The following is an 11,329-nucleotide window of genomic DNA, read 5'->3' on the forward strand; positions in this document are numbered from 1 at the left end:
CCACAACAGATGACTCTTTAGTGAATTTGAGCTTTGAAGTATGTATATCAAGGAATTGGGCAAAGTTACAGAACCTTGACATCACCTGCGGTTAGTTAGTTACGGTTATTTCCGTGTCTACACCGCGCGAGTGACGATAAAGTTACTAGTAAAACCGGAAGTTGAATAAAAACTCACTCGAAAAAACAGAATGCAGCAAGTAAAAGAGAATAGATCAAGAACACTTAAATCTCAGCATTTTATCAGCTCGGCTTAGTGTCATGCAGTTTTAACAAGTCGCTCTTTTTGAAAATGGCATGCGTTTTTGCTCAACAGCAAGCAATATCGGGCTCCAAAATGAAAAACTGAGCTCGATAATGAAAAATCGGGCCCGTAAACAGATAAAATGATTTTGAACTGAATATTCCATTATAAATATTGGGCGAAAAGTGTTGGGTGAAGTTTTGGAACGTTTATCCGGGTCTTTACCGGAAATGCGTCTTTCACGATCACCTCTTTGGCTACCGTATCGAGGCACTATTGGACGATGGATTTACGTCAAAGGACAGTTGGTAGTGCCGACTAGGAACCGGAAGATTATGCTGGGTTATAAAGATAGCTTCAAATGTCGCAGCTCCAAGTATCTCAGTTAGCAAAATACAGAATTATCTGTCGTGGAACTGCGAGAGAAGAAGCATGTTGAAGTTAACGAGTATTTGTGGGCTAGTCGTCTTTGGCCTACTATCCACAGTTCAATGTCTTTTGGACAGCTCATTGCTTGACGCTTTAGATTCCACAGTCTTGGCCCTGGAAGATGAACGGTCAACTAAAGATTTTACCGCAAAAGTCTTGCCTGTTTTTCCAATACCACTTGTACCAAAAGCAAGACCAGGTGAACCTAAGATAATTCCATTTTCAAAAACGTTTGGTAAGTCAAAAATATTTTTTTTGTTTTATTTGTAAATGATATTGCTTATTTATTGATCCAAGCTCGCAGATCAAAAATTTTATGCAGTCAATGAATGATCTTGCCTTGACAAACTTTCTTATAACATTCAAAAATAAAGCCGAACATAGTAAACCAATTTTTAAATGCCTAAACACTTTAAATTTTGAAGACTGTTACAAACTCGAGTGTGCTAACTTTATGTATGATATTAACAAAAGTATAGCCGAAACTTCTATCAGTAAACTCTTCAAAAAAGCCATAAATACTCATAATTACAAAACAAGATATGCTAGCTCAGGAAATTTTATTAAACCAAGTTTTAGAACAGAATTTGGTAAAAATTTCATAAAAAATGTTGGTGTAGATGTTTGGAACTCCATTCCACAAGACATCAGACAATCAGGATCAAAAACAACTTTTGCTAAAGCCTTAAAAAAATTTATGATTTCAATATACTAGTACCCCCTTCCACTACATATACTATATTATTAGCACACAAAGAAAAACAAGAACTCTAACAAAGTTTAAAAACATTCCACCACCTTTTTTATCCCCTTTTTAATCCCCCCCTTTCCCACAAACAAATAGATTAGAGTAACGTTTCAACTATCATTTTCGAAACCAACTTTTCTATTTTTCAAAATTTTTGTTCAAAGTTTAAAAAAATGTTATTGTTGTTTATTAATATTGTGTATTGATTAATATTTACTTCAGGCAAAATTCACGTAAGATGGGACATGGCTCGAAAGCCCCTATGGGTTATTTCCATGTGTCATTCAGCTATAACTTTATAGATACAAATAATTATTTTAAATATCTTAACCTTGTATGTATTGAAGTATAACTGGAATTGTATCTTGATAAATTGTTTGACTTGATCAGTATATTGTATTTAAGCTGAGAATACACATGAAATTGAAATTGAATTGAATTGAAATTGTTTTGTTTTGTTTTGTTTTGTTTGTTTTGTTTTGTTTGCTTTGTTTTGTATTGGATGGCTGCCATTCCCAGTCTTGCTGGTGGCGGAACTAGCATCGGATATACGGGAGCTTGACTTGTTTCATTACCTTTTGTATTAAAAAATCATCAAGAAACATATAGTACTACAATCAACAAAACGGCAAAAAGTTGACTACGAATTTTCAGCTTTGATGCCAAAAAAATGGGTATGCTCCAATATCGCAGATTTCATCGTATTTTTTAACAAATTTTGTTAAAATTAACAAATTAAAAAATTACGTGAAACGACGGATTTGATCCGAAGTCAACAGGGTAAAATCTGTGGAGAAAAATTTTAATTCTCGTATGACTGAAATTATTAAAGACTCACGATACAAGATGAAATGCCTAAAAACCGGACAACATATAGTTCACGATTAGTTCTATTCAATGGGTTCTAAAATGAATTCTTGCTCTTTGAAAGTAGAAAATCCTAAATCATATGGCAGAAACTATTTCAACCTCGTAGAGAATCTAAAGTACAAACTGTCTCGGATTTAAATTTTTTGATGCAATGCCTGCGGCATATTGCTGCAAACGTTTTCGCCAAATAAGAGATTAGAATCAGAACTGATTATTCAAAAAGCTTAAATCTGTAGAAAGGGATAATGATCTATTCGTAGATAAAGAACGTATTTTTTAAGTTGTAGATGTAGTTGAACGGAAAATCAAAATTCGAAGCTCTCCGCCTTAAAAATTTAAATAATTGAATTTAAAGTACGTTTTCTGTTGTTTTAGTCGATTTACTGTTTCTATAATCATATCACTGTTTTCACTTAAATTTAGGGGCTTGGGCTCGAAAACGGTTTCGGTTCCTTCCAACATCCTAAGCAACGTTATCGTTAAAGTTTTAACTATTGTTAAATTGTTGATTATCTTTATCGACACTTTATTGCCTCTAAAAATTGAAAGATGGTTGCTGAATATTAAATGAATTTGAATAAGTTGCCATGGTCTGGCTCCAGCGTCGGAGGTCAGTTCAAATCAGGTTGTGTTGTTTACATCCAATGTCTAAACTATGTAAACAATTAGGCCGCGTCATAAAATTATCGATCTTTTTATTTACCTTTGGAAGTTAAGTGAGCCTTAATTCATACAAAAAACATAAACAGTTGGGAATTTTCCTGAACTTCAACCTAACTTTGGATTTTATTTCATAATAAACATCCGACCATGCTGATTCCAAATCCACAATGGGCCCTTTGAAATTTATAACCGGAAGTATGGTTTTTTGATGACGTCACACTGGGACCATTTTTGTAAGTAAAATATCACACAGAGACATTTTTAAGGTGCGCTCTGCATAATGGCTTACAAAGTCTGCACGCAGACAAGAATTTTGCAAGGTTTTAATTTTCTCGAGCGAAATAAATATTTTGTTTTTGAATCAAATTCCATTCCCAAGTATTATTAAAGCTACGAACATTTTTATGAAGGGCTTATCAAATCAAAGGCTAAATATAGAATTCAGAAGGTAAATAGATGAAAGAGAGTCTCTAAGTAAATGATGATGTAAATGACGACGGCGAGGCGAGATTTTTCATTGATGAAAAGGCAAACGTTGGAATATAGGTAGGGGAATGCGTTTTGTTACACTTAGGGTAAAATTGTTTAATAACCAAAGCAAAACAAACAATTTACATTTACAAAAAATTTTACACATTTAAGTTTCCCATGACTATGTTACAAAAGCCTCATTCTATATACATCTGAGATTTTTATATTTATATAAAAAACTAAAAGAAGGCATTTTTCCTTTTGTTTTGTACACACCCAAATTTAAATTATTTCTATTTTTTAAGGAAAAAAAGTTTTCAGAAAAATCTCATCTGCGAGAAGAAGATCTTACAAGAAAAGACCGTCTGCTAGGAAAACAAATATGAAGACGAGGTTTGATATCATCTCATCGTTCTGTCCATCAGTTTAACAGTCAATGTTTTCTTTTACTATTGATGTCATTTCAACGATGTATTTCAAGTATGAATACTGTCATTAGTAAGTCATAGATTTCGAAAACATTAATAAGTTACTAAGTCGAACTGTGTAATGACAATATGTTCCATGTGGTTTGATGTGAGCTGGTTTTCTTGACAAGTTTTCTTGGCAAATTGCCTTGGTAAGTTGTGCCCTTGTTAATAAGATTGACAATAAGTTTTTCACAGTTTCCACTTTGCTTTTTTGGGTCAAATTCTTCTGTAAACGGATTTGTCACTGTTACATAATGGTATCGTATAATTGTTACTGTTACAACAACAGCCCTGTTTGGATGTAACAAGAAACGATGAAAACCCAAATGATAGAGACATTTTCTCAGCGATAGGCAACAATCCTTGCCAAAGCCTCTTGAAAAGACGCAAAAGAGCGCCCTTTCTATTCTCCAGACTACCCGACTTCCAACAACGCGCGTCTCTCCTCCCCCTCCCTCCCCCCCCCCCCCCCCTAAACGATATTAGTAAGCATACTTTTATTCTTTTTTGATTGCGCAAAGCATCAAAAAGCATGTATATAAAGCATGAAGATAAAGATATTTAGCATTGATTCAGGGAAAGGGAGGCTGCTTGAAAAGTTTAGGGAAGTTTTTTTACATCTATTGACTGAGTTTTCTTTATCCAAAACAAAAATGGCCGAAGCGATACCACCTGTGACAAGTTAACTTGTTCAAGAACTGGCAAAAAGTGTTAATTTTCTTCAATTTGAGACTTCAAGTCTACATGGGCAAAAAAAGCAGAAATATTATCTAGAAAAACTTCTTGCGCGTTAGGGTGTACCCGTGGTTTCATTTAATTTCCAATTCTGTAGGCTTACAAAACTAGGTAATGTTATCATAATAGTGCCACTGTTTCAACTGATGTTGAGACCGAGGGCTATGAACTTCCCTTTAAAAATTCTTCTCTCATTTCTAGGGTATCTTTAAACCGAAATTTGCAGGCAATGAATCAGATTCAAAATAGCATGTTGGAAGCTGCTGCAATGCGTCAAAAGCTTAACACTGCATCAATACAGCAACTTATAAAGAAGGCTTGTAATGCTGGACAGTATATCTTTGCTCGTCAAATGCTTGGGCATAATCTTTATAATCTCCTCGATGGTATGAACTAGAAATATAATTCACATTTTTAGCTTTGTCGAATATATATTTATTAGTATATCATATACGCGAAATGAAAATTGCAAGCAGTGGATACTTTGAGCAAATTTTATAATTTTTACAGTGATTTTTTCGGCAGTTAACTTGGAAGTTTTAACAAAGCAAATTGTTTAAAAGCAGGGTATAAAGATACAAATGATTTTCATTTTTCAAGGTGGGGAAGGAAAAAGAAGCCGAAGAAGTGTTGTTTCTGCAAAACAGATACTGAACAACGTGCAGTCGAATATTGGCAACGATCAATACAAGAAACTTTTAGCGTATGATGGCGGAGTCACTCTTGGCTTTGCGTTTGATACGACCGGGAGCATGGGTGATGAAATGGACAGAGCCAAGACGCTTGCAAGAGGCATCGTGAATTTCGATAGATTAGCCACAGTTGATTATGCGCTTTCACCATTCAACGATCCAGTTACAAATGGTAGGCTGTGTAGCCATCTACATTGCTTGATTAATTTCCTTGAGAGAACTAAACGGCCGAGTCTTTTTTCTACATTTTCATTTCTTGTCCTAAACGCTCCCCTTCCCCCAGAACAACTTTGATAGTTCTGGCAATTATCATTAAAGTCACATTCAACAAAACCTTTTTAACAACATGTTACTTTGTATTAATCAAATATTTTTCAAGCAGAAGGGCAGTAATAGTTAAATCCTACTTCTTCGTTAGTGCTCCAAGGCTTTTAATAATCTTCTATCTTCATATTTTTCGATTTATTTTCATATTAATTTTTCTATCACGTTTCTGAGATAAAGTTAGAATAAATTGTTTCTGTGTATTGTTTTGAAATTATGCAAAAATATGACAATTTTTGTCAATTTATTGCTTCACTTTTCAGTATATCATGGTCCCGTTGAATTCAGACTATATGAGGAAAGAGAAGACTTTGTTCGTCTCATCGATGACCTTAAAGCAAGTGGTGGAGGAGATTGTAAAGAAATGACCATTAACGGAATCCACAGCCTATTCAATGCTCCGATTGCGCAATCTTCTCCAGTGTATGTCTTCACTGATGCCGGCGCAAAGGATGCAACTGATGAGAATGTAGAGGCTTTAAAAGACTTGGTTGGCATGTACAAAGCACGACTCAATTTCTTCCTTTCGTATAGCGGTAAGATTTTTAGGGGATTCCCTTATAAATTTGGTTTACAGATCACGAAGGCAATTGGACGTTCATTGACGCTTTTCTTGTTAACATATTTAACAAAATTTTCTTAGAAATAAAGTCGAAGTTGAAGCAGTTGCGGTTTAATTAAATGTTTATTGAGAGATTGCTTCTATTATAGGTTGTTTGAGGTCGGAAGACATACAATTGTACGAGTCTTTAGCTGAATCAACTGGTGGACAAATACTGTACTTCTCTTCTTCATCAAAGATTGCACTGATGGACAGGTTGATTCAGAACACCCTTATTGGTGGAAGTAGCATTCCAGTGATTCAGCATCAGAGGCAAAGGAGGGCGGCTGACTTCATTGATTATTCTATTACAGTTGACAACACTGTAGAGACTTTGAGCACTACGGTTATGTCCACTGGTTCTTCAAAGCTGGCTCGCTTGTACAATCCAAGTACGTATTGTCAATTGGCTATAAATTAGGATATGAGTAGTTGTGAATCCATTGTCTATTCTCATCTTGTTATCGCTAAAATTTAAAAAAAACTATTTTCAGTAATCGAATAAGCTTTTGCTGCCAGTACTGCAGAACAGCCGCGACGTTTTTGTAAAAAAAGGCCCAAATAAATTGTGATTCCGATTTAGGTCAACATCTACTTAAGAATCCAGAGTGCATCAAAGCGTATAGGGACTACAATTTTAAGATCATTGGGCAAGCAAAGTCGTCGTTTCATTTAGGTGTTTTGGAATCTGTCTACATCAAGACAAAGAATCCCAAAGGCTGCTATTGGTTAAAATCTGGGAATAAATTTTCTGATGTTTTTACCCTAACGAGTGTCGGACAAAAAGTGCTTTTGTATGATAAGTTTCCGATTTTCTGTGCTATTTTCAGAAATGGACGCGATAATGTGTCTAAAATAGACTTAACATTTCATCTTGTTGAATTTTTTTATTGAGATAATGTTTTGGAATTTTCCGCATATGATGTATCTTGAATGATTTTTTATGTGAAGCTGATATGGAGGAACCTAGAAAAATCACGGCATAAATTCAACACTCAGTATCGCTTTTGATTATTCCAATTGTTTTTCTCTTTTTGGGACAGTTTTGTTTAGAATATGAATTTAATTTTTAGGTGGCAATTTGCAAGTTGGTGAAAATACAGGCAAAGGCAGCACATTATTTTTGATCAAGAAACCAGTGTCTGGTGTGTGGAAGCTCTCTGTTCCGGCTAGTTCGGCCAACCGCTATGTGGCAGCCAACTGTATAAGTTTCGAGAATATTGACTTCGAATACAACTTTTTGGTGGAAGCTAAAGTCTTTGGAAAAACCAAGTCAGTTGCCTCTAAATCACCGATCAAAGGTTTGTTGCTGAAGTGTGAATAGTACAAAACGCGAAGCTAGAAAAGGAGTGTATTTTACCAAGGGCAGAAGCTGTGATTATATCAGCTTATATTATGTTATATTATGTTATATTATATTATATTATATAATATTATATCATATTTTGCTAAGATGGTCGATTAGGCATTCAAAAAAAGCGTACATGTTTGGTTTTAGACTGTAAATTAGGTATCTTTCTAAAATTTTACCACGCAAATTAATAACTGAATACTATATATACAGCCGACCTTTATTATTTTTTGGAGTTCTAGATAGGTGAATGTTTTTTAAGACAAATTTTAATGTCAATTGAATTCAAAATTTTTTTGGAGACGAACTAATAAGTTCGTTGCAAAAACTATTTATCGTAATCTTGGCGTCGAAGTATACAACGATAAAGCCCCATTTCATATCTTCCCCTTTTGCTTCTTAAGAAATCCTAAAAGCTACATTTATCAAGTTGTTTGCTCTGATTGTCAAGTAGTTATAACTAAGGTATTATTTATTTTCAGGTAAAACTGCCAAAGTCGTGATAACCATTCCAGCGCACAGAAGAACCAAGACTTCCTCGCTCAAACTGAAGGTGGTTAACAGCGTTTTCAAGCCGTCAACAACGATTTCTCTGAAGCAATATGGGAGGACAGCTGGGCGATATCTTGCTACATTTCCAACTCCAGCACACGACTTTAAATTGATTGTCGAGGGGATGACAAGGGAGAACACGCGCTTTGAAAGGCTTGGCAAGGGTATTATAAAGCCACGGACTTTATTTTTTCACTTATTCTCTGCGCCAAGAGGATTTGCACTCAATTCGGGGTCGTCTCGTTCAACAATACTGACGTTTGCCTTACACAACACCGGTGCAAGGGAAAATTTTGAAGTCAAAACGAATGAATTGGGAAAGACGGTGGTTAATGTTCCCAAGAGGGTTTATGGCATTCCTGGAAGAATGTCTGTCTTCATGATACCATTCAGAGCGCCAAAGGGGTCAAAGAAAGATGAAATACACAACGTGGTTATAACCGTCGTTGGCAAGACGACCGGCGCTAAAGCGAGCAAATGTATTCAGTTATTCGTTGTATAGACACTGACAAGTTGAAGTTGTGATCACTTTATACTTAGTTGCTGAAAGTGTCAAAACTGCAGTTTAATGACGTCATACTCAACAGGACAGAATACGAAGATAAAACTTTTGAAGTTACATTGTTAGCATATGTATTTCCTAGGTACAACATTTAAAAAAATGGGTTTAGAAGTCCGGGGGCTAGCTTGTTAAGAAATGAAGCACTTTCAGGTTATCAGGCTACTAATCGTGTTTCTAATCGTCAGATGTAGTCTCGAGTAGAGCATGAACAAGGGAATGAGAATAATCGAGGGATAGGGGGAGGCTGCTGTTTTGACATGTTTCGATATGATAATAGTTTTGGGGTTGAAATAAGGCTGGAAAAATTTAAAATGGTCGTTTTCCTTTTTCATAGTTATACACCTACCTTTTTATATTAGTTATTAAGACCTAAATTAATAGATTAAGTTGTCCTTAGTTAATACATTTGCTAAGGAGGGATTATTCAAAAGTCATCTTGAAGATCATTTCAATTTTTCACGGATTAACAAAAGGGGGATTGGAATAAAAGTATGGAGTTCTAAAGTAGGAATTGCCTTTTGGATTCCATTATCAACAATGCAGTCTCCAGCTCAACATAAATTATGGAGAAGAGGCTAGAGCTCCCTCACTGCGGCTCCTACAACTGCTATGCATTTCTCATTATGTAGTCTGTTTACCGCTTACTGTTATAAACGAATACCAGTGTATTTTCTAATCGTAGTTGTTTATTTTTGTTCATTCTTTTAACATTGACATTTCATTTATAAATAGCTTGAAACAAATGTCCTACCAAATTAGCAACCAACAGATTTACATTGAACAGCTTACAACGCCAATTTTTGTTTCTGCCTGCAGCATACCATTTTGAGTGAAAACACTTGTAACGATTTCTGTCATTGATATTTGCTTTGAAACTTAAATCAACAGTAATATGTCAGCAGTACATACCAAAGAAGTTTAAGATATACTGCTAAAGCACAGTGACATCTTTAGCATATTGTTTCAATTTAAGGATTCAATTTAAGCAATTTAAGAATAGATGAACATTTTGTCATCGTTAGAAACATTTCATTATCACTATAATTAAAAAAAACCTCATGGCGAGTAATGAACTTCTGATAACATTTCACTAGTTTTGTAATTTTTTTATTTGGATTTTTTAATAGTCACTTTTTCGCAGTCTCATTTGTTGACCATTTCATCAATATAGCCAAAAAATTTGTCACTTTGCACACTAGAAACTGAATCATGCAAAAGTATGTATGATTTTGAAAATTTTAAAAATCAATTTCCAAGGCATGGTCCATAATAGATGTGACATCATGAAATATCAAAATACTTTGTTAAAGTAGCTTTCAAAATGAGTTAGCAGCAGAAAGTAAAACAAAAAAACATAGTTGTCTCGCTGAGTAGGTACAAATGCTATTGTTTCTTGGCTTTCATTGTAACCATGTGCCACAACCAAAAACCAAATCCAAACCTGAATTTCCAGTGCAAAACTACATATGCCTGTAGGTGTAGATAGAGAGAGTAGTTTTAACAGTTCCCTTGTGATTAGCGTGAAACTCTGAAACAAAAATTCACAAACTTCAATTACGCTTGGATAGAGGTAGTCTTGTTAGCATGCGCGCACACTCGACTGGTTTTCCCAGAGATGAATTCAGTTGAATAGAAAAACTGTTTTTCTCAGAGACCAGTTGAGTCTGTGCGCAGGCTAAAGTCTTGTGGGACCTCAGTCCTAGTGTCAAAATTTAGAAATTTAAACAACTTATAGACTTTCGCTTGTGTGACACCCCTCCCCCCTATTTCAAAAACATTTCATTGTAAAATCAAGGAGTTTTGTGCCATCGGGGGGTGCTTCATCGGCAAAATTTCAGATTTGTCAAATACAGGCAAACAAAACAATGGTTCACCCACATTGTCAGCAAATGGGATCTGGGCATCCCGCCTTTAGCACAATAGCTAGCGACGGTCCCAGCGCAAAGCTGTCGATTATTTGGAGAACCTGCCAAGTCAACAGGCCTGCGGAGTCTTTATTAACTTTGAAAAATACTATCTGGTCCACTGGATATTCTCCCCTAGTTTTAATGCTTGAGCAAATTTGGATATTTCAGCTGGGATTCGCATTATATAAACCGTTGAAAGGAGACTTTGTAAATATTTTTGTGATGTTCGTTTTCGTAGTTATAGAGTTCAGAATTCACGTAGTCGGGGGCAAAGGGGTAAAAGCCACCATATGTATATTATCGAGATTTGTAGTTCTTCTGAACGTCAAACAAGGTCTGCTGTTAACAAGATAAAATAAGATATCTTGCTGTTAATCAAAGAAATTCAGATTTCATTCCAAAAGTATTGTTCTCTATTCTAAAGATTTTTAAGACCAAAATGTCAGAGAATGACGAAAGCCAGAAATTAATTATTCCAGTAATTTGAACTAACGAAATCCCCATATTTCCTGAAGTCATATTAACATTTTCGAATTACAGAAATCACATAACCCAAACCGTAGGACGCACAACCCCAAAATTGAGGGATAGGATAAAACAGCATGCTCCTTCCAACATAAGGAACAAAACTGCCCCTCAAAGAGAACAGCCTTCTCGATCTTGTAGGTCTAGAAACACTGTTAAAACAAGTGATCCTGCCATCGGTCAACA

General features: G+C 35.3%; 1 protein-coding gene across 1 annotated transcript; it reads left to right on the forward strand.

The window, feature by feature from the left end:
- The first annotated feature begins 536 nt into the window (after window positions 1-536).
- On the forward strand, window positions 537-9,387 carry LOC135694112 (uncharacterized). The gene is made up of 8 exons (XM_065212792.2): window positions 537-907; window positions 3,730-3,817; window positions 4,831-5,015; window positions 5,230-5,493; window positions 5,909-6,181; window positions 6,357-6,638; window positions 7,320-7,547; window positions 8,080-9,387. The coding sequence occupies exons 1-8, from the start codon at window positions 676-678 to the stop codon at window positions 8,649-8,651; spliced, it is 2,124 nt and encodes a 707-aa protein (XP_065068864.2). The 5' UTR covers window positions 537-675; the 3' UTR covers window positions 8,652-9,387.
- The last annotated feature ends 1,942 nt before the right edge of the window (window positions 9,388-11,329 follow it).

This window comes from Rhopilema esculentum, chromosome 11 (assembly GCF_057945365.1).
Source record: "Rhopilema esculentum isolate cy_ngs chromosome 11, ASM5794536v1, whole genome shotgun sequence".
In the NCBI taxonomy this organism is placed as follows: domain Eukaryota; kingdom Metazoa; phylum Cnidaria; class Scyphozoa; order Rhizostomeae; family Rhizostomatidae; genus Rhopilema; species Rhopilema esculentum.

What these genes read in the sequence shown, in the direction of transcription:
- LOC135694112 (XM_065212792.2), top strand. Translation starts at nt 676, where the DNA reads ATGTTGAAGTTAACGAGTATTTGTGGGCTAGTCGTCTTTGGCCTACTA. An exon ending in TCTTTATAATCTCCTCGATG is followed by an intron (nt 5,016 to 5,229) that starts GTATGAACTAGA and finishes TCATTTTTCAAG; the next exon opens with GTGGGGAAGGAAAAAGAAGC. An exon ending in GGCTCGCTTGTACAATCCAA is followed by an intron (nt 6,639 to 7,319) that starts GTACGTATTGTC and finishes TTTAATTTTTAG; the next exon opens with GTGGCAATTTGCAAGTTGGT.